The sequence below is a fragment of the Hemitrygon akajei genome, chromosome 21 (assembly GCF_048418815.1).
Source record: "Hemitrygon akajei chromosome 21, sHemAka1.3, whole genome shotgun sequence".
Classification (NCBI taxonomy): Eukaryota; Metazoa; Chordata; class Chondrichthyes; order Myliobatiformes; family Dasyatidae; genus Hemitrygon; species Hemitrygon akajei.
The window spans coordinates 67078212-67101031 of record NC_133144.1 but is presented as its reverse complement, the minus strand read 5'-3'; the positions used below and the strand labels follow the sequence as shown (position 1 = coordinate 67101031).

General features: G+C 42.6%; 1 protein-coding gene and 1 long non-coding RNA gene across 6 annotated transcripts in view; one reads left to right on the top strand and one right to left on the bottom strand.

Annotated features, from left to right (window-relative positions):
• Window positions 1–22820, top strand: part of vstm4a (V-set and transmembrane domain containing 4a) — a 61398-nt gene that overhangs the window by 20021 nt on the left and 18557 nt on the right. For 2 of the 5 annotated variants that reach the window (XM_073025657.1, XM_073025653.1), the window contains exons 3-7: window positions 3784–3852; window positions 8256–8324; window positions 12068–12181; window positions 12289–12322; window positions 17831–17937. In XM_073025657.1, coding sequence (XP_072881758.1) covers window positions 3784–3852; window positions 8256–8324; window positions 12068–12181; window positions 12289–12322; window positions 17831–17937 — 393 coding nt within the window. The remainder of the gene's footprint in view (window positions 1–3783; window positions 3853–8255; window positions 8325–12067; window positions 12182–12288; window positions 12323–17830; window positions 17938–22820) is intronic. The other 3 variants (XM_073025655.1, XM_073025656.1, XM_073025654.1) reach the window with 3 other exon arrangements.
• On the bottom strand, window positions 404–1852 carry LOC140714400 (uncharacterized). Its single transcript, XR_012095868.1, has 3 exons — window positions 1770–1852; window positions 1027–1140; window positions 404–863 (listed from the first exon to the last, which is right to left on the bottom strand). It is a non-coding gene; the product is annotated as an uncharacterized lncRNA (long non-coding RNA).

Sequence of the window (22820 nt, the reverse complement as noted above, 5' to 3'; positions counted from 1 at the left end):
GTCAAAACTGATGGAGATGTCTTTTAGAAAATATAGATTATTCTTAGAGTTTTACCTTGAAATTCTCCTGTTGGCATAGAAACAATGAAGGCGAGAAGAAAACGTTGCAATATTTAGCACAGTTAACATCATTTTACCCCAGAGGCAACTGCCTTTACACAATTAAGAATATACACCATAGAATTCGACAGCACAGTGCAGGTCCTTCAGCCCATGATGTTGTGCCAATCTCTTAACCTACTCTAAAATCAATCTAACCCTTCCTTTCCCCATAGCCCTCCATTTTTCTGTTATCCATGTGCCTAAGAATTTCTTAAACACCCCTTTCATGCTTTCCTCTACCACAGCCCTGGCAGGCCTTTCCAAGCGCCCACCAATCTCTGTGAACAAATCTTACCTCTGACATACTGCCTACATTTTCCCTCAATCACCTCAAAATTGTGACACTGGCTTTCACCATTTCACCCTAGGAAAATATCTCTGGCTATCCACTCCATCCATGCCTCTTGTCATTTTGTACAGCTCAATCAAGTTTACTGTCAACCTCTTTCATTCCAGAGAGAAGACCCCTAGCTTGCTCAACTTTTCCTCATAAGACATGCTCTCTAATCCAGGCAGCATCCTGATAAATCTCCTCTGCACCCTCTCTAAAGCTTCCACATCCTTTCTATAATGAGGTGACCGGGACTGAACACAATATTCTAAAGGTAGTCTATTCAGGGTTTTATAGAGCTGAAATATTACCTTGTGGCTGTTGAACTTAATTCCTCGACTAATGAAGGCCAACACACCATACACCATCTTCAACACTCTATCAATTTGCATGGCAACTTTGAGGGAACTTTATGTAGGCAGCCCTGCATCTTCAAGGTGAAAGGAAAATAATTAATCATATTTGCAATAGTGAGGTCAAAAATGATGGATTGTCATTTAATGGAATTAAATATATCAATTATTCTTATAGCTTTGCCTTGAAATTATCTTGTTGTAACCATTGAGGCGAGAATAAACCAATGTAATATTCACCATTGTTTTACCCTTTTAAGCGACTGTCTTCACACAATTGAATAATCACGCTGTTGCTTCACAGTATGCTGGATTGTTATGGTCCAGACTGTAACCCCTCACTTCTTCTCTCTGCTGGTATTTAAAGAAAAGGTAAAGATTCACTGTATATTGAAACAATGAAACATACTGTGAAGCCAGCATGGTTTCCAGAAAGGAATATCCTGCCTGACAAACCTACTGCAATTCTTTGAGGAAATTACAAGCAGGGTAGACAAAGGAGATGCAGTAGATGTGGTGTACTTGGATTTTCAGAAGGCCTTTGACAAGGTGCCGCACAGGAGGCTGCTTAGCAAGGTAAGAGCCCATGGAATTACAGGGAAGTTACTAGCATGGGTGGAGCATTGGTTGACTGGCTGAAAGCAGAGAGTGGGAATAAAGGGATCCTATTCTGGCTGGCTGCCAGTTACCAGTGGAGTTCCACAGCAGTCGGTGTTGAGACCGCTGCTTTTTATGATGTATGTCAGTGATTTGGACTATGGGATTAATGGATTTGTGGCTAAATTTACTGATGATACATAGATAGATGGAGGAGCAGGTAGTGTTGAGGAAACAGAGAGCCTGCAGAGAGACTTAGATAGTTCAGGGGAATGGGCAAAGAAGAGGCAAATGAAATACAGTGTTGAAAAGTGTATGGTCTGAGGCATTCGTCTGCAACACAAAATCTTTAGTAAAGTCAGGACTACGCAACACAGAGTTCTCACTCAGCGCATCCTTGAGGTCCTCGAAGCACATTCCACCTCCTCATTCCACTGCAGCTGAGTAAGGCTCATCCGCTGAGTCATATCTGTGAGAACAGCAGCACGGGAGGAATAGTTAGGCACAATAAATAAAAATAAAGTTAGGAATAATTTGTTATAAGTAATAAACTGTAATAATAAAAACGATTAATACAGATAAATGGCCTTTTAGAAACTCCTGAAATAATTAAGTACACTGAACTAAGGAGAGATTATTTTGCAAGGAATAATGTAGAAGACTGGCAAAGAATACAGCGGGATATACAAACGTTTGTAGATCAGGTGCAGATATGGGCGGAGAAATGGCAGGTGGAGTTAAATTGGCCAAACATAAAGTGTTGCACCTTGGTAGGTCAAATGTAAAGAGGCAATACATTGTTAATGGCAAGACCCTTAACACAGCAGAGGGATTTTAGGGTCCAAGTTCATTGCTCCCTGAAAGCGGCTACACAGGTTGTTGATAGAACAGTGAAGAAAGCATATGGCTTAAGGGAATTTGTTCAAAGGAGATATGAGGGGAAAGATTTTTTACACAGAGAGTGGTGGATGCCAGAGCAACACACACAAAATGCTGGAGGAACTCAGCATCTATGGAGACAAATAAATAGTCAACAAATCAGGCTGCGAACCTTCATCAGGAATTTTGTAGCATCCCTTGCGACTGCTGTTAAAAGCCTTTTCAACTATTTCTGATAATCAATGATATAAAAATGGAGAAATTGGTTTAATGAACTGAAACAGTAAATAATATTTCAAAACTTTAAGAATATTGGCACTCAGTGACCACTTTATTAAGTACAGGAGATATCAGTGAATGTATGTTCATGGTCTTCTGCTGCTGCAGCCTCTCACCTTCAAGGTTCGAAGTGTTGTGCATTCAGAGAAACTCTTCTGTACACCACTATTGTAATGTGTGGATTATTGAGTTACTGTCACCTTTCCGTCAGCATGAACCAGTCTGGTCATTCTCCTCTGACCTCTCTCATTAACAAGGCATTTTCGCCCAAGGAGCTGCCACTCACTGGATTTTTTTTTTGCTTATTACCCCATTCTCTGTAAACTTGAGAGACTGTTGAGTGGGAAAATCCCAGAAGTTGAAGTTTCTGAGATACTCAAATCGTCTCGTCTGGCACCAACAATCATTCCCTGGTCAAAGTCACTTAGATCACATTGCTTCCTCATTCTGATATTTTGTCTGAACAACAATTGAACCTCTTGATCATGTCTGCATACTTTTATGCATTGAGTTGCTTCTATATGATTGGCTGATTAGATGCTTTATATTAACAAGCAGACGTATAGGTGTATGTAATGAAATGGCCACTGAGTGTATTTATCTCCTAGAAGTTAAAATGATCTCCTCTGTCTGGGCTGCAATCTTCATTCCAAAGGCTGAATCCTGAAAGAATGGAGTCCTCCATTGACTCCAGAAGCACTGCGGGTGGTTAAATACACCTGACATCTGAGCTGCATGTGACAACATGCTGACCAGGAAATGGTGAGCGCACTGACCTTCACCAGGCCTGGCGATGGCTCAGCACAGAGGCACTGGTCATCCTGACTGGGATACCAGCTGGGGAAGAGGACATAAACAGTTAGCATAATGGTTTACATTGCTGGCAACTCAGGTTCAATTCTTGCCACCGTCTGTAAGGAGCTTCTACGTTCTCCCCATGACTGCATGGGTTTCCTCCGGGTGCTCTGGTTTCCTCTTACATTCCAAAGAGCTAGTAAGTTGTGGACATCCTACACTGGTTCTGGAAGCAGGGTGTTACTTGTGGGCTGTCCCTGCACACAGTCAGACTGTCAGTTGTTGACACAAGCAGCATATTTCACTGAGTGCTTTGATGTACATGTGAAAAATAAAGGTAACGTTTAATTTTTCTCTTTCACCTCTAAACCCTGGCCTGACATGGTTCACTTAGTGTTTTTGCTAACTGTAGCCCACATTCCTGATGTTTCTTTAATCTGTTGACAGTGCGGCTACTGCAGACAACTACCGTGGTTGTACCCCAGAGCACACAACAAACTTGGACTGTCTCCAAAGGTAAAGTATTATGCATTACCTCATTTATTACCCGTGAGTGATTCTGAGACCAACTTGTAGCCGATCATTCTGGAGAGCCGGATGGGCCGACCAGTAAAATGACCAGGGACAACTTTTATCACCATGATCGTGAGTGGTTCTGGACATCTCATTCCAGAATGTGGAGGCTTTTGAGAGGGTACAAGTTAATTTTACAAGGATGCTGCCTGGATTAGATGTGTCAGCCATAAGGGAAGACTGGACAACCCTGGGTTGTTTTCTCTGGAGTGTCAGAGGCTGAGGGGAGAACTGACAGACGTTTGTAAAATTATGAGACAGGGTAGTCGGAGTCCTTTTCCCACGAGTAGGAATGTCCAATTCTAGAGGATGTAACTTTAAGGTGGGAGGGGAAAGTTTAAGGGAGATGTGTGGACAGGTTTTTTTTACACAGAGAGCGGTAGGTGCCTGAAACACATTGCCAGGTGTGGTGGTAGAATCAGATGTGACGGTGGTGTTTAACCGCCTTTCAGACTGGCACATGAATAGAGTTCAAAAGTTCAAAGAAAGTTGATTACCTAAGTACGTATGTGTTACCTGAGACTCAGTTTCTGGCAGGCATTCACAGTAGAACAAAGAAATACAGTAGGATCAATGAAAAACTACACACAAAGGTTGACAAGCAACCAATGTGCAAAAAAAAGAGAAACTGTGCAAATGCAATTCATAAATAAATAAACAAAGAAACAAATAAACAAATAAATAAATAATGCTGAGAATATGGCTGTAGAGTTTTGAAAGTGAGTTGAGGTTGAGGAATCAGGTTAGTGTTGAGGAGAGTGAAGTTATTCATGCCGGTTCAGGAGTCTGGTGGTTGAAGGGTAATAACTGTTCTGGAATCTAGTGGTATGGGACCTGAGGCTCCTGTACCTTCTTCCTGGTATCAGCAGTGAGAAGAGAGCCTGGGCTGGATGGTGGGAATATACAGGGAATGCAGGGATAAGGACCATGTGCAGGCAGAAGGAATTTGGATTAAATGGGCATCTTGGTTGGTGCAGACTTTGTGGGCTGAAGGGCCTGTTCCTGTGCTGTAGTGTTCTATATTCTAAATGCCCCAGTCAGGTGTCAGCTGTCCTGGACAGCAGACTGCAGATGAGATAACAAGACAGGAAGGCTTTTGGGCTCCTTTCGCCTTTTCCTCTGCACATTTGGATTGTTTCATTGACCATCATCCAATGGCATTGCATCCACTGTGATAAAGTGCTCTGAGAGGCTGGTCATGAAACATACCAGTTTCTGCCACAGCAGACATTTGGATCTGTCCCAACTCACTTACCGTCACAGTAGTGTAGTGGTTAGCATGATGCTATTACAGCACGGGGCATCGAGATGTAGAGTTCCGACCCCGCGTCCTCTGTAAGATTTCTCTGTATGTCTTCCCCATGGGATGTGTGTGTTTTCTGCAGGTGCTCTGGTTTCCTCCCACAGTACTGAGTAGGTTAATTGGCCATTGTAAATTGTCCTGTGATTGGGTTAGCGTTATACTGGGGTTGCTGGGGTTGGCTGGGCAGCATGGCTGAAAGGCTATTCTGTGCTCAATCTCTAATGATAAATAAACTAAAATAAACAGGTCAACACACTACAACTTGCTCTCAATATTATTCATTACTTTTATACTTTATTAGTATTATTTTGTATCTGCAGTTTGTCATCTTTTGTATATTGAATGTTTATCAGAATTTGTGTGTAGATTTTCATTGATTCTATTGTATTTCTCTGTCCTACTGTGAATGCCTGCAAGAAAATGAATCTCAGGGTCATACAGTTTATGATGACAGATACAGTTATTCCTTTGACAATAAATTTACTTCAAACTTTGAACTTTGATATGCGTATGCAAATGACGAAATGGTTTTTCACTTACACTGTCCACTGGGATCTTGAACTTTGAGACTGGTCTGTGCTTCCACCTGGTTTATTCTGACCCAGAGATGGTAATGTGCATGCAGGGAGGCTGTGTGATCTCACCAGGCACCATTGTCCACACATGGGTAAGGTTCGGTTCTGTCCTGTAAAAATATAAAACAATCCTGCAGATGCAGGAAATTTTAAATTAAAGCAGAAACTGCTGTACTCACTCAGATTGATATTGAAGTAGGTTAAAAGGTCAGGACAACATCATGGGCTGAAATGTTCTATGCTCTATGTTCTATGGGGTACCATTTTCGCCCAGCAGGTAGTCAGTACGTGGCACGGACTGGCAAAGGGAATTGAAGAGGATACATCAACAATATTTAAATGATACTCAGACAAGTAAATGGATATGAAAGGTTTAGAGCGCTGTGGGCCAGATGGAGGCACATGTGTTTGGTTTAAATGGGAAGCTTGATCAATATGGCCCAGCTGGGCTGAATAGCTCGTTTGTGTTCTGTATGACTCTATTGTAGGTTTAACATCCTCAGATGTTTCCTTGTCTTGTTATCTTATCTCACAGCCTGCAGCTTGTGGCTGACTATGTGGAGACTGCATGTTTCTAAAAGAATGGGTTGGGTTAATTGGCCCCAGTTGTGAAAGTAAGTTATAGAACCTGAAAGAATTTATTGAGAAAGTAAGGAGGCATGGGATCCAAGGGGACATTGCTTTGTGGATCCAGAACTGGCTTGCCCACAGAAGGCAAAGAGTGGTTGTAGACGGGTCACATTCTGCATGGAGGCTGGTAACCAGTGGTGTGCCTCAGGGATCTGTTCTGGGACCCCTACTCTTTATGATTTTTATAAATGATCTGGATGAAGAAGTGGAGAGATGGGTTAGTAAATTTGCTGATGACACAAAGGTTGGAGGTGTTGTGGATAGTGTGGAGGGCTGTCAGAGGTTACAGCGGGACATTGATAGGACACAAAACTGGGCTGAGAAGTGGCAGATGGAGTTCAACCCAGATAAGTGTGAGATGGTTCATTTTGGTAGGTCAAGTATGATGGCAGAATATAGCATTAATGGTAAGACTCTTGGCAGTGTGGAGGATCAGAAGGATCTTGGGGTCTGAGTCCATAGGGCACTCAAAGCAGCGACGCAGGTTGACTCTGTGGTTAAGAAAGCATACAGTGCAGTGGTCTTCATCAATCATGGGATTGAGTTTAGGAGCCAAGAGATAATGTTGCAGCTATATAGGACCCTGATCAGACCTGACTTGGAGTACCATGCTCAGTTCTGGTTGCCTCACTACAGGAAGCATGTGGAAACCATAGAAAAGGTGCAGAGGAGATTTCCAAGGATGTTGCCTGGATTGGGGAGCATGCTTTATGAAAACAGGTTGAGTGAACTTGGCGTTTTCTCTTGGAGCAATGGAGGATGAGAGGTGACCTGATAGAGGTGTACAAGATGATGAGAGTCATTGATCATGTGGATAGTCAGAGGCTTTTTCCCAGGGCTGAAATGGCTAACACAAGAGGGCACAGTTTTAAGGTGCTTGGAAGTAGGTACAGAGGAGATGTCAGGGGTAAGTTTTTTAGGCAGAGACTGGTGAGTGTGTGGAATGGGCTGCTGGCGACGGTGGTGGAGGTGGATACGATAGGGTCTTTTAAGAGACTCTTGGACAGATACATGGAGCTCAGAAAAATAGAGGGCTAGGTAATTTCTCAGGGAAGGACATGATCAGCACAGCTTTGTGGGCTGAAGGGCCTGTATTGTGCTATAGGTTTTCTATGTTTCTATGTTTTCAATCTGAAAGGGGGGCATTCGATATAATTTTAGGGAGAATATAACTGGATTAGTGCAAATAAGTGTTTGAGGGTTAGCATAGAATCAGTGGGCCAAAGGGCCTGTTTCTGCTCTGTATGCCTAATGATATAAATGATGTCTAATTTTTTTTCATGTTAAAGAGAATGAAATGCTCACTGACAAGGATAGCGAGTTTCGTGAATAGCGTCAGCCATTTATTACACCTTCCTAACCATCTTTAGCATAGATTTATATCAATATACTTATTACCACCCCGAAGGTGGCCAATCAGCACAATAGTCCCATGCTGGCTTCCTTAAGAATGCCTTTCCTCTCCTTTGATGGACAATGTCTCAAATTCCTCACCTCAATCCTTTTCCTAACTTCTGTCCACATGGTTTCATTTTCCCAACACCCACGGGAATGACTTGGTTTATCTAAAAAGAAGCCATGATCCCTTGACAGATTTCTTGCAACCAAGTTTCTGGGGATGGGATTGTTCACACCAGGCAAAATCTCGCGATGGGAAATCAGCACTGTTGGTGTAATTCTGATGCTCAGAGCGCTTAAATGGACCAGACTTTAAATCAGGGAACCCACCTTGGTTACGCCATGGACCCCTACGATTAACCAGGGGGTCTGTGGACCCCAGGTCGGGAAGCCCTGTCTTCAATGAACCAGGACAAACAATGAAAGTTTATCATTTGCAGAGTCCCTTCTGGAAACTTCCACTCTGCTGATTTCCAGAAACACTAAAGAAGAATGGAAAATATTTGAAGGTAAAATTCATTGCTCTTTATCAATAAATTGCCTAGATCTGAACTGAATGTAAAGGGACCGTATTTGAAACAGGAGATCTAGTGTATACATCACAACCATTAGATGTTTCGAGAGGATCATCATCACGGGCTGAGCTGCCTGATTCTGCCCTTGGGTCTTATGGTCTTACGGAATCAAATATTTGAGAAAAGGATTGATTTTTAAATTTATGGTTTTTTTCAGAGTAACAATGATGATGTTAAGTTTGTTGGGGAAAATAGTGAAATATCACACTGAGTTCCGCAGATGGGATAAGAATCAGATTTATTATCACTGACACAATTGTGAAAATTGTTTTGAAACAGCAGTACGGTGTAATACATAAGAGTTATTTTGAATTATAATTAGAATATATAAAACACAATACTGTAAATAGGTAGTGCAAAACGAGAGCTACATACATAGTGTGATAGTGTCCATTCAGCAATCTGATGACAGAGAAGAAGAAGCTGTCCCTGAAACATTGAGTGTGTTTGCAGGCTCCTGTACCTCCTCCGCAATGGTAGCTATGAGAAGAGGGCATGTCCCGGCTGGTGAGGGTCCTTGACAATAGGTGCCACCTTCTTGAGGCATCGCCTTTTCAAGATGTCCTCGATGGTGGAGAGGCTAGACTGGAATCAAAGTATGGAACAAGTATTCTAAAGGGAGAATGATGCAGTCATGGCTGACAAGGAAAATCAAGGCCAACATAAAAGCAAAGGAGAGGGCAAAACTTACTGGGAAGTTAGAGGATTGGGAAGCTTTTAAAAACCAACAGAAGACAACGAGGAAAGCCAAAAGGAGAGAAAAGATGAAACATAAGACCATAAGACCATAAGGCATAGGAACAGAATTAGGCCATTTGGCCCATCAAGACTGCTCCACCATTCAATCATCATTGATATTTTCCCCCCTTAGCCCCACTCCCAGACTTCTCCCCATAACCTTTGATGCCATGTCCAATCAAGATTTGCCTTAAATACACCTAACAACCTGACTTCCACAGCTGCCTGTGGTAACAAATTCCACAAATTCACCACCTTCTGGCTAAAGAAATTTCTCTGCATCTCTGTTTTAAGTGGATGCCCCTCTATCCTGAGTTTGTGCCCTCTTGTCCTACACTCCCCCACTAGGGGAAACAACCTTTCCACATCTACTCAGCTAGGGCTTTCAACATTCGAAAGGTTTCAATGAGATCCCCCCCCCTCATCCTTCTAAATTCAAGCGACTACAGACCCAGAGCCATCAAACGTTCCTCGTATGATAACCCTTTCATTCCCAGAATCATCCTCGTGAACCTCCTCTGAATCTTCTCCAATGCCAGCACATCTTTTCTTAAATGAAGAGCCCAAAACTGTTCACAATACTCAAGGTGAGGCTTCACCAGTGCCTTATAAAGCCTCAGCATCAAATCCTTGTGCTTGTATTCTAGACCTCTTCAAATGAATGTTAACAATGCTAACATTGCCTTTCTCACCACCAACTCAACCTGCAAGTTAACCTTTAGGTGTTCTCCATAAGGACTCCCAAGTCCCTTTGTGTTGCAGATTTTTGGATTTTCTGCCCATTTAGAAAATAGTCTGCACACTTATTTCTACTAGCAAAGTGCATGTCCATGCATTTTCCAACATTGTATTTCATTTGCCACTTTCTTGCCCATTCTCCTAATCTGTCTAAGTCCGTCTGCATCCTACCCGTTTCCTCCACACTACCTGCCCCTCCACCAATCTGCAAACTTGGCAACAAAGCCATCTGTTCCATCGTCTGAATCATTGTTTACAGCATAAAAAGAATGATTTGGATGAAACATGAAGGAAAGCTAACCAAGAGGATATCAAAAGTTTTTTCAAATATATAAAGAGTAAAAGAGGGATGAAAGTGGATATCAAACCACTGGAAAATGATGCTGGAGAGTTACTAAATGAGGACAAAGAAATGGCAGTCAAACTTAAAATGTATTTTGCGTCAGTCTTCACTATGGAAAACACTAGCTGTATGCCAGAAATTCGGGAGTGTCAGAGGCAGAAATGAATACAGTTGCTATTACGAAGGAGAAGGTGCTTAGGCTGCTGAAAAGTCTGAAAAGTAGATAAGTCACCTAGACCAGATGGACTCCACCCCAGGGTTATGAAATAGGTGAAGAGGCCAAATTCAGTATGGTTTCCTTTAGGGGAAATCTTGCCTGACAAATCTGTTGCAATTCTTCGAGAAGTAACAGACAAAGTAAGTAAAGGAGAGAGCATAGATGTTTTCTTGAATATTTAGAAGGCCTTTGACAAGGTGGCGCATGTAAGGCTGCTTAACAAGTTAAGAGCCCATGTTATCACAGGAAAGATACTAGCATGGATATAGTATTGGCTGACTGGCAGGAGGCAAAGAGTGGAGATAAAGCAAGCCTTAATGGTTCCACAGGGGTCAGTTTTGGGATGACTTATTTTCATGTTATACTGCATGTCAATGATTAGGATAATGGAATTGATGGCTTTGTGGCCAAGTTTGCAGACAATACAAATATTGATCGTGGGAGTGGGGAGGTAGTGTTGAGGAAGCAGGGAGTCTGCAGAAAGAGTTGGACGGATTGGGAGAACGGGCAAAGGCGTGGCAGATGGAATATAGTGTAGGGAAGTGTATGTCATGCACTTTCACAGAAGGTGTAGGCTATTTTCCAAACAGGGAGAAAATTCAAAAATCAGAGGTACTAAGGGACTTGGGAGTCCTTGTGCAGGATTCCCTGAAGGTCAACTTGCATTTGAGCCAGTGGTGAGGAAGGCAAATACATGTTAGCATTCTTTTCAAGAGAACTAGAATATAAGAACAAGGAAGTAATGATGAGCCACTTGGAGTATTGTGAACAGTTTTGGGCTCCTTATTGAAAAAAAGATGGGATGGCATCGGAGAGGGTTCAGAGGAGGTTCACGAGAATGATTCCAGGAATGAAAAGGTTAATATATGAGGTACATTTGCTGGCTCTGGGCCTGCACGCAATGGAGTTTAGAAAGATGGGGGGGCAGGTAGAATCTCAATGAAACTTAATCAAGTATTGAGAAGTCTGGACAGAGTGGATGTGGAGAGTATATTTCCTATGGTGTGGGATTCTAAGACCAGAGGGCACAGCCTCAAACTAGACGGATGTCCATTTAGAACAGAGATGAGGAGGAATTTCTTTAGCCAGAGGGTGGTGAATCTGTGGAATTCATTGCCACAGTCAGCTGTGGCAGCCAAGTCTTTGAGTATATTTAAAGTGGAGGTTGATAGGTTGAGGTGTCCAACAAGTTTTCCAGTCTCTCTCTCTCTCCCTCACTCCTTCTCCCTCTTGATGTCCTTGTCTCTATCTCCAACTTTTAGCGTTAGTTACATTCCAGCCAAAGAGAAGATTCTCACTTACACAAAAAACTGCCCCTTTCTTGTACCCATCGACCCTTTACTCTAATACCTCTCAGACAAATGTTTTTCATCATTATCCACTCTCATGGCTGTAGAGTGTTCACACTAGGCTCTGAAAACATTTCTGTGGACTGGTTCCCTTGTACTTTCTCAAGCATTCTCACATCCTAAACCAACTCCATTTTGTCATACAAACTTCCATTTTACGTTACCCGTTTTAGCATATACCAAGGAAAATTTAAATTGAACTCTTTCCTTACAATTGTGAAGATTGCCTGTCAATAAACACCTGCTTGTTTACATGACAGGAGATCTGTATTTCTTAATGATTTGATCTTAGTTTCAGATCTGTATCTTTATGTGACTTCGATGTGCTCTGTGGGAATCTTATCAGTGATGCTTTTTGCAGCCGTTATCGTCTGCCAGATTCTGAAGAACAGGAAAAAGACAAAAGGTGACCTTTAACACTCTTTAATGTTCAACTTTCACTTGACTGCATCAGATAATTGATTTGGTTTCAATGCAACTGAAGAATTTCACCTTTTTTCTTTTCTTTTGCAGCAAGGAAATACCTGACCAATGAGCCGAATAGCAGGTACTGTTTTTATGCAACTTTGGGTGAAAACCAAAATCTAAATTAAATTTAAAAATAACTAAAGGTAGATTAGCTGCTTATTTCAAGTTCTTCCTAGTCAGACACACAGGAGATTCTGCAGATATTGAAAATACAGAGCAAAATACACAAACTATTGGAGGAACTTAGCAAGTCAGGCAGCACCGGTAGCATAGTGGCTAGCACAATGCTTTACAGTGAGGGCTTCTCAAGTTCAATTCCCTCCACTGTCTGTGAGGAGTTTGTACGTTCTCCCCGTGACCAAGTGGGTTTGCTCCGGGTGCTCCGGTTTCCTCCCACAGACCAAAGACCTACCAGTTGGTAGGCTAATTGGTCATCGTAAGTTGTCTCACGATTAGGCCAGGGTTAAATCTGGGAATTGCTGGGTAGTGCAGCCGAAAGGGCCTATTCCACACTGTTTCTCAACAAATAAATAACTATGGAGGGGAATAAGCAGTCAATGTTTTGGCCTGCGATCATTTATCAGGACTGGAAAGGAAAGGGGCAGAAACCAGAATGAGAAGGTGTGGGAGGGGAAGGTGTACAGGTTGGCAGGTGATGGGTGAGACACAGTGAGGGGGGAGGGCATGGGTGGGGGCCAATCACTGCCTTTTGTTTCCCTTTCTCCCATGGTCCACTGTCCTCTCCAATCAGATTCCTCCTTCAGCCCTTTTCTTCTTCCACGTATCACCTCCCAGCTTCTTGCATCATTCCATTTCATCCTCCCTGACCCTCACAGTCATCTTCTATCTCACCTGGACTCAACTGTCAGCTGTCAGCTTCTACTTCCTTCCCCACCCCTCCTTTACTTTACTTTATTGTCACCAAACAATTGATACTAGAGCGTACAATCATCACAGCGATATTTGTTCTGCACTTCGCGCTCCCTGAAATACAAATCAAAGTAAATATAATAAAAACTTAAATTATAAATCTTAATTAGAAAATAGAAAAGGGAAAGTAAGGTAGTGCAAGTCAGGTCCGGATATTTGGAAGGTACGGCCCAGATCCGGGTCAGGATCTGTTCAGCAGTCTTATCACAGTTGGAAAGAAACTGTTCCCAAATCTGGCCGTACGAATCTTCAAGCTCCTGAACCTTCTCCCGGAGGGAAGAGGGACAAAAAGTGTGTTGGCTGTGTGGGTGGTGTCCTTGATTACCCTGGCAGCACTGCTCCGACAGTGTGCGGTGTAAAGTGAGTCCAAGGATGGAAGATTGGTTTGTGTGATGTGCTGGGCTACATTCACAATCTTCTGCAGCTTCTTCCGGTCTTGGACAGGACAACTTCCATACCAGGTTGTGATGCACCCTAGAAGAATGCTTTCTATGGTGCACCTATAAAAATTAGTGGGGGTTTTAGGGAACAGGCCAAATTTCTTCAGCTTTCTCAGGAAGCAAAGGCACTGGTGGGCCTTCTTGGCAGTGGACTCTGCTTGGTTAGACCAAGTCAGGTCATTTGTGATATTCACCCCGAGGAACTTAAAGCTTTTGACCTGTTCCACCTGCGCACCACCGATGTAGATGGGGTCGTGCGGTCCACTACTCCTTCTGAAGTCAACAACCAATTCCTTCGTCTTGCTGATGTTGAGGGATAAGTTACTGTCTTTGCATCCTATCTTTCTGTTCTGGTTCTGCCCCCTTCCTGTCCAGCCCTGATAAAGGCTCTCGCAAATAATGTCGTCTGCTTATTCCTCTCCATAGATTCTGCCTGACCTGCTGAGTTCCTCCAGTATTTTGAGTGTGTCACTCTGGATTCTGAGCATCTGCAGAATCTCTTGTGTTTGATTTTAGTGATTTTATGTAAGGTACAACATTGCTTTTTCAGAACTCAGCAGTTAGCTTCATATCTTCCAGTTACCCAATACACAGATTTAGAGTCAGATTTATTTATCACATGTACATTGAAACATACAGTGAAATGCATCTTCTGCTTTAACAACCAAAACAACCTAGGGGTGTGCTTGGAGCAACTGGATATCAGAAGACACAGCCATAAGGCTTTGAGTGAAGTACCTCCAGGGTGGAGGCAAACTTTATATCAGAAACTGCAACTACCTTTTGGAATTGAGAATTCATTCCTAAATATTCCACGGTATGAAATAAAAACAGAATGCACTGGAAGCACTCAGCAAGTTAAGCAATACAGCATTAACATTTCAGCTTGGATATCCTTCATGAGAACTTCACCTTCAACTTGATCTATTAACTGTATCTCTCTCCACAGATGCTGCCTGGCTTGCTGTGTTTTTCCATATACTCTGTTTTATTTCAGATTTCCAACATCTGCAGATATTTTTGCTATTTATAAAATCATTACAATAAAAGCTAAAGGTGAGGTCATTAGTTACTCCTCTAGCTGCCGAACTGTTGGAGTTCTCAGATCTGTAATAGATTTGCCTTGGAGAATTTGGAGTATAGAGGACTATGCAGCTGATTAGTGCAAATGCCATAAGACTATTAGAGCAGAATTAAACCATTCACATCAATGATTCTAAAAAAATTCCTCCTCATCTCTGTTCGAAGTGGACATCCATCTATTCTGAGGGTGTGCCCTCAGCTCCTAGACTCACCCACAATAGAAAACATCCTCTCCACATCCACTCTGTTCAGAGCTTTCAATATTTGATAGGTTTCATTGAGTTTCTCCCCTTCATTCTTCTAAACTGCAGCAAGTACAGGCCCAGAGCCATCAGACACTCCTCATATGTTAACCCTTTTATTTCTGGAATCATTCTTGTGAACACCCTCTGGACCCTCTCCAGCACGTCCTTTCTTAGACAAGGGCCTAAAAACTGCCCACAATACTGCAAGTGTAGTCTGATCAATACCTTATAAAGCCTCAGCATCAGACGCAATAAGATCAAAGCTAATCTTTACCTCAGCACTATTCCTCTTGAAAAAGTCATCAAATGCTCCTCATATGTTAACCCTTTAATTCCTGGAATCTCCTTTGAAAATAATGCCTTTGCTGGTACAAGAAGCTACATGGCATGTTCTTAACCCCATCCAATAATCATAATGTAAGCCCAGGAGCTGGGCTCAGACATTTAGCCCCTCGAGTTCGCTCTATCATGGAACATGATGATAAGGCATCATTAGAGTGGAGAGCTGGAGGCTTTTTCCCAGCACAGAAATGGCTAATATAAGAGGGCATCATTTTGAAGCAATTGGAGGAAAGTAAGGAGTCAGGTTTTTTACACAGAGTGGTGGATGTGTGGAACATACTGCCAGGGGTAGTGGTAGAGGCAGAAACTGTACATATGGGACATTTAATAGACTCCTAGATAGGCGCATGGATGATAGAAAAATGGAGGGGTATGTGGGAGGAAAGGTTTAGAATGTCTTCAAAATATTATGGGCTGGAGGGCCTGCGCTGTGTTGTAGTGTTCTCTGTTCTAAGATCATAATTTTGTCTCAACTTCCAGTTTTCTGCCAATTCTCGAGAACCATCAATTCTTCTATCATCTCTGTTTGTTAGCCTGGAATATTACCATTAGTTCCACTTCCATAACTATCTGGAGTTAAGAATTCCATTAGTTAATATTCTGAGAAAAGAAATGTCTCCTTGTGAAGGGTGTCAGCCCAAAACATTGGCTCTTTATCCCTCTGCATAGATGTGATTGACATGTTGAGTTCCTTCAGCATTTTGTGTGTGTTGCCCTGGATTTCCAGCTTCTGCAGAATCTCTTGTGCTTATAGAGTCATAGAAAAATACAGCACAGGAACAGGCCCTTCAGCCCACAATGTTGTGCTGAACAAATTGAATCAGTAGTCAAATGGCCTTCTAATTTAATCCCTTCTGCCTACACACCGTCCATACCCTTCCATTTTCCTCATATTCGTGTGCCTATCTAAATATCTCTCAAAATCCCTAGTGTATCTGCCTCTACCGCTACCACCTGGCACCCGTCACTCTCTATGTAAAAAATTGCCCCTCTTGAATTTACCCCCTCTCACTTTAAATACATACCCTCTGGTATTAGTCATTTCAACCCTGGGAAAAAGGAAACTATCTGTCTGTTCTAACTATGCCTCTCATAATCTTATAAACCTCAATCAGATCTGCCTTCAGCTTCAGCTCCTACAGAGAAAACAACCCAAGTTTGTCCAACTTCTCATTACAGCACATGGCCTCTAATCCAGGCAGCATCCTGGTAAACCTCTCCTGCACCCTCTCCAAAGCCTCCACATCCCTCCTATAATGAGGCGACCAGAACTGTATGTAATACTCCAGATTCAGGACTGCTTTGTCTCATTTCCAATACACAAGTGTGAAGAAGATTGAAATAATTATTCCTCTGGATGTGATGCAGTACAAAGAAACATAATAAGATAAAGAACACAATAAAAAACACAATAAATATTAATATGTGAGATAATTTATATACATAGATTGATTGTATGTCCATAAAATGACACTAGGCATAGGAGTATTGGTACATAAAGTGATTCTGACATGAAATTATGAAGTAGTGGTGGTTGGGGGTGGGTTTGTGGGTGGAGGCAATAATCAGCCTTGGAGAAAGTAACTGTTTTTGAGTCTGGAGGTTCTAGTGTTGATGCTACTAGGCCTCCTCCCTGATGGGAGTGGGACAAACAGTTTATGCCCAGGGTGAGTGGGATCATTCATGATGTTACTGCCCTTTCCTGGCACCTTTCTGTACGTATGTCTTTGCTCAATGGGTAGCTGGTGCCAGTGATGCATTGGGTAATTTTGACTACTCGTTGTAGAACCTTCCTGTCCACTGCAGTGCAGTTTCTGTGCCATGCAGTGATGCAGTTGTTGGGGTGCTCTCCACTGTGTATCTGTAGAGATGTGAATATAGATGTGAAAAGTCCAGCTCTTTTCAGCCTCCTCAGAAAGTAGAGGCATTTGTCAGCTTTTCTAATTGTGTAGATTGTGTTCTGGAGCAATGAGAGGCTGTGTGGACTAACCAAAGTTTTATAAAACTGCAACATAACTTTTTAATGAAAATATTTTCTAAACATAGTTTGGATAAATTACCATTTCTTAATTGCCAATTGAGAATGGATTTTACCTTCTAGGATGTAAATTAGAACTTCTTCCTCAAAATAAGATGATTTGATTGCTATTTTGCCTCCAAAAGTATCATTATTCTGACTGGATCAGATATTAACCATATTTCAGGAAATACAAATTAAGTGCTTTTTTCCTGAATCACAAAGTTAATGTCTGTGGTTCTTTCTAATCCTGGTGTTTATCGTTTATCTTTGGATACTGCTGTATACGGTTAAGGACATGTCAAGAAGAAAATAATCACAAAGTGCCTGCACTTCCTGGTTGAATAGAGATGACCTTTCTGTACATCACTGGGAGCTGAGTACCCCAGGGATGATGGATGGCAGATGTGAAAAATATGCTTGTTCTGTTACATACAGGATTTGCAGCAGCTTTCTATATTTCTCTGTGAACACTGGGAAAGATGACAGACAGCTAAATGAATCATGGAATAAAATCTTGTGTTTTGCAGTTCAGGAGAAATGGTGACAAATACAGTGAGCTCATCCATCTTCCAAACCAAATCGGGGAAGAAAACAATTGCAGCAGGTGACGCACCCCCGCCAGTCCCAGTGAAAAGTAGGTCTTTATGGATCTTCTTCCAAAGATGTTGTGTCAGCCAGGGCTTTACAGGAATGCAGCTGCCTTACGTTTTCCAGACTAAGCATCGGAAATCAGCTCTTTACACAGTCTACCTCCCTCTCTCCTTTCAAACTGCGTTTCCAACCGAGTTTCAGGGCACTTTAACCAATATGTCCTGAGGGTAGCTTGCTCTCAAAGTGAAGCACGTTGCGTACAAGATGGTGTAGGTGATTTTTCCCTTAACCCAAGTGAAGGGAGTTTTTACCCATTAAGACTACATCAGTCATAGGTGCAGATTTAGGCCATTTGGCCCTTCGAGTCTGTTCCACCATTCAACCATGGCAAATTTATTATCCCTCTCAACCACATTCTCCTGCCTTCTCACCATAACCTTTGATATCCTTACTAATCAAGAATCTATCAATCTCTGCTTTAAATAGACACAGTGACTTAGCCTCCACAGCAATGAATTCCATAAACTCACCACCCTCTGGCTAAAAAAGTTCCACCTCATCTCTGTTCTAAAGGGACGTCCTTGTATTCTGAGTCTGTGCCCTCTGGTCCTCGACTCCCCTACTGTAGGAAACATTACTCTCTCTTCCTAGGCAATTTAATAATACAACAAGATCATGAACTAAAGATTCAGTGTGTTGCTGAACCAACCAATCAGTGTGGAATTCTCCATCTTTGCTCAGTTTATTTGAATATGTGACAGCAACACACAAAACGCTGGAGGAACCCAGCAGGTCAGGCAACATTTACGGAGAGGAATACATGATGGTTCAGGGTGAGACCCTTCATCAGAACTGGAAAGGAAAGGTGACCTCTCAGGTCGTGATGAAGGGCGGCAGCCCAAAACGTTGGCTCTTTTTAGATGCTGCCTGATCGAACCATAGAACATTACAGCACAGAAACAGGCCCTTCGGCCTTTCTTAGCTGTGCCGGACCATTTTTCTGCCTAGTTCCACTGACCTGCACCCAGCCCATATCCCTCCATGCCCCTCTCATCCATGTACTTGTCCAAGTTTTTCTTAAATGTCAAAAGTGAGCCCGCATTTACCACTTCATCTGGCAGCTCCCACCACTCTCTGTAAAGAAGCCCCCCCAATGTTCCCTTTAAACTTTTCCCCCTTCACCCTTAACCCATATCCTCTGGTTTGTTCTCCCCTAGCCTCAGTGGAAAAAGCCTGTTTGCATTCACTCTATCTATACCCATCATAATTTTATATACCTCTATTAAATCTCCCCTCATTCTCCTACGCTCCAGGGAATAAAGTCCTAACCTATTCAACCTTTCTCTGTAACTCAGTCTCTCAAGTCCCAGAAACATCCTTGTAAACCTTCTCTGCACTCTTTCACCCTTATTAATATCCTTCCTGTATATTTGGTGACCAAAACTGCACACAATACTCCGAATTCGGCCTCACCTGATGTGCTGAGTTCTTCCAGCATTTTGCGCGTGTTGTTCTGTATTTCCAGCATTTGCAGAAGTGCTGTTGTTGTTGGGGTTGGTGATGAATGTGAGAGCAATCTCTGTAAACATATACTCAATCATTAGGTATCAAGCCTTGCATTTGATGAGGTACCCCATGCAAGGCTTAGTGAGAAAGTAAGGAGGCATGGGATCCAAGGGGACATTGCTTTGTGGATCCAGAACTGGCTTGCCCACAGAAGGCAAAGAGTGGTTGTAGATGGGTCACGTTCTGCATGGAGGCCAGTGACCAGTGGAGTGCCCTGGGGATCTGTTCTGGGACCCTTGCTCTTCGTGATTTTTATAAACAACCTGGATGAGGAAGTGGAGGGATGGGTTAGTAAGTTTGCTGATGACACTAAAGTTGGAGGTGTTGTGAATAGGGTGGAGGGCTGTCAGAGGCTACAGCGGGACATTGATAGGATGAAAAACTGGGCTGAAAAGTGGCAACTGAAGTTCAACCCAGATAAGAGTGAAGTGGTTCATTTTGGTAGGTCAAATATGATGGCAGAATATAGTATTAATGGTCAGACAATTGGCAGTTTGGAGGATCAGAGGGATCTTGGGGTCCAAGTCCATAGGACGCCCAAAGCAGCTGCACAGGTTGACTCTGTGATTGAGAAGGCATATGGTGTATTGGCCTTCATCAATCGTGGGATTGAGTTTAGGAGCCGAGAGGTAATGTTGCAGCTATATAGGACCCTGGTCAGACACCACTTGGAGTATTGTGCTCAGTTCTGGTCACCTCACTACAGGAAGGATGCGGAAGCCACAGAAAGGGTGCAGAGGAGATTTACAAGGATGTTGCCTGGATTGGGGAGCATGCCTTATGAGAATAGGTTGAGTGAACTCGTCCTTTTCTCCTTGGAGCGAAGGATGAGAAGTGACCTGATAGAGGTGTACAAGATGATGAGAGGCATTGATCGTGTGGATAGTCAGAGGCTTTTTCCCAGGGCTGAAAAGGTTGCCACAAGGGGACACAGGTTTAAGGTGCTGGGGAGTAGGTACAGAGGAGATGTCAGGGGTAAGTTTTTTACTCAGAGAGTGGTGAGTGCGTGGAATAGGCTGCCGGCAACGGTGGGGGAGGCAGATATGGTAGGGTCTTTTAAGAGGGTTTTAGATGGGTTCATGGAGCTTACTAAAATAGAGGGCTATGGGTAAACCTAGTAATTTCTAAGGTAGGGACTTGTTCGACACAACTTTGTGGGCCGAAGGGTCTGTATTGTGCTATAGGGGTTCAATGTTTCTAAGTGCATCACACCGCTTTGGTTAACTGTTGACAGTCATTAACTGAGACCAGTTTAATGTTCCAGCCAGCTACAGCATGGCCTCCCTCTCATTTAGAAAGATAGATAGATAGATATTTTATTGATCCCAAAGGAAATTACAGTGTTGCAGCAACATTACAAATGCACAGATATACCAATATTAAAAGAGAAGTAAGAAGAGATGAGAGTGGGGGCTGTAGGAAGGATGAGCAACTTAACCGTGGCATTGTAGTTCAGGGAGCCATTCGAGTAGGGGGAGAGAAGAGAGATGTAGTGGTAATTGGAGATAGTATAGTCAGGGGACTATAAGGAGTTCTCTGTTGTGAAGACAGAGCGTCCTGAACGCTGTGTTGCCTCCCCGGTGCCCAAGTTCAGGACATTTTATCTGACCTGCAGAGGAATTTGCAGTGGAAGGGGAAAGACCCAGTTGTTGTGGTCCATGTGGATACCAATGACATAGGTAGAATAAGGAAAGAGGTTCTGCTGAGGGAAATTGAGCAGCTAGGGACTAAATTAGAAAGTAGAACCAAAAAGGTAATAATCTCTGGATTACTACCTGAAGCACGTGAAAATTGGCATTGGGTCAAAGAAGATTAAAGAGTTAAATGCTTAGTTCAAGGATTGGAGTGGGAGAAGTGGGTTTGAATTCATGGGAAATTGGCACAGTATCGGGGAAGAAGGGAGCTAATCCAATGGGACGGGCGCCACCTGAACCGTGGTGGGACCTGGATCCTAGCGAATTGGATAACAGGGCTGTGGATAGGGCTTTAAACTAAATAGTAGGCGGGTGGTTTCAATATATTGGCGAAATATAGATAAAGTAAAATATAGATAAAGATAAAGAGAAAACAAAAGATAAACAAGAGAAAAGTAAGAGCGGAGTGAAGAAAAGTCAATTGCAAAAGAGTAAAAGCACAGTTAGTGTAAGGGCACTTTATTTGAATGCCCTAGTATTCGAAACAAGGGCAGTGAGCTTGTGGCACAAATCAGTACAAAGGAGTATGGTTTAGTGGCCATTACAGAAACATGGTTGCAGGCTGGAGAGGATTGGGAATTAAATATCCAAGGAATCAGGTAATACAGAAGGAAGGCAGGAAGGTAAGGGAGGTGGGGTAGTGCTCTTAATTAAAGGTGAGATCAGAGCGATAGTGAGAGATGATATAAGATCTAAGGAGCAGGATGTTAAATACATCTGGGTAGAGATTAGGAATAGTAAAGGGAAAAAATCACTGGTGGGAGTTGTCTATCGGCCACTGAATAATAACATTACAGTGGCACAGGCAATAACCGGGAAATATCTGAGGCATGTAAGAATGGAGCAGCAGTTACCATGGGGGACTTTAACTTGCACATAGATTGGGCGAATCAAGTTGGCCGAGGCAGTCTTGAGGAGGACTTCATAGAATGCCTCCATGATGGCTTTCTTGACAACATGTTAATAAACCTACAAGGGAACGTGTTATCTTAGATCTGGTCCTGTGCAACGAGACAGGTAAAATTAGTGATCTTGTGGTTAGGGATCCTCTTAGAAAGAGTGATCACAGTATGGCTGGGTTTCCCATACAAATGGAGGGTGCAATAGTTCACTCTAAACAAGTGTATTATGTATAAACAATGGAGACTACAATGGGATGAGGGAGGATTTGGCTAGTGTAGACGGGAACACAGACTATAAGGTGGGACGGTTGAAGAACAGTGGAAGATTTTCAATGAGATTTTTCACAGTGCTCAACAAAAGTGTATTCAAAAGAAAAGCAAGGACAGTAAGGGTGGGGAGAGCTAGCCTTGGATAACTAAGGAAATAAAAGAAGACAACAAACTAAAAGCTTGTGCATACAAAGTTGCCAAGAGTAGTGGGGAACTGGAAGTTTGGGAAAACTTTAAAAAGCAACAAAGAACCACTAAGTGAGCAATAAAGGAAGGGAAGATAGTTTATGAAACTAAGCTAGCACAAAATATAAAAACGGATAGTAAAAGTTTTTATCATAAAAAGTGGAAAAGGGTAGTTAAAGTGAAGATAGGTCCCTTGGAGGACAAGAAGGGAGAATTGATATTGGGTAATGTGGAAGTGGCAGAAGCTTTGAATGACTATTTTGTGTTGGTCTTCATGTTGGAAGGCACGTCTAACATGCCAAAGAGAG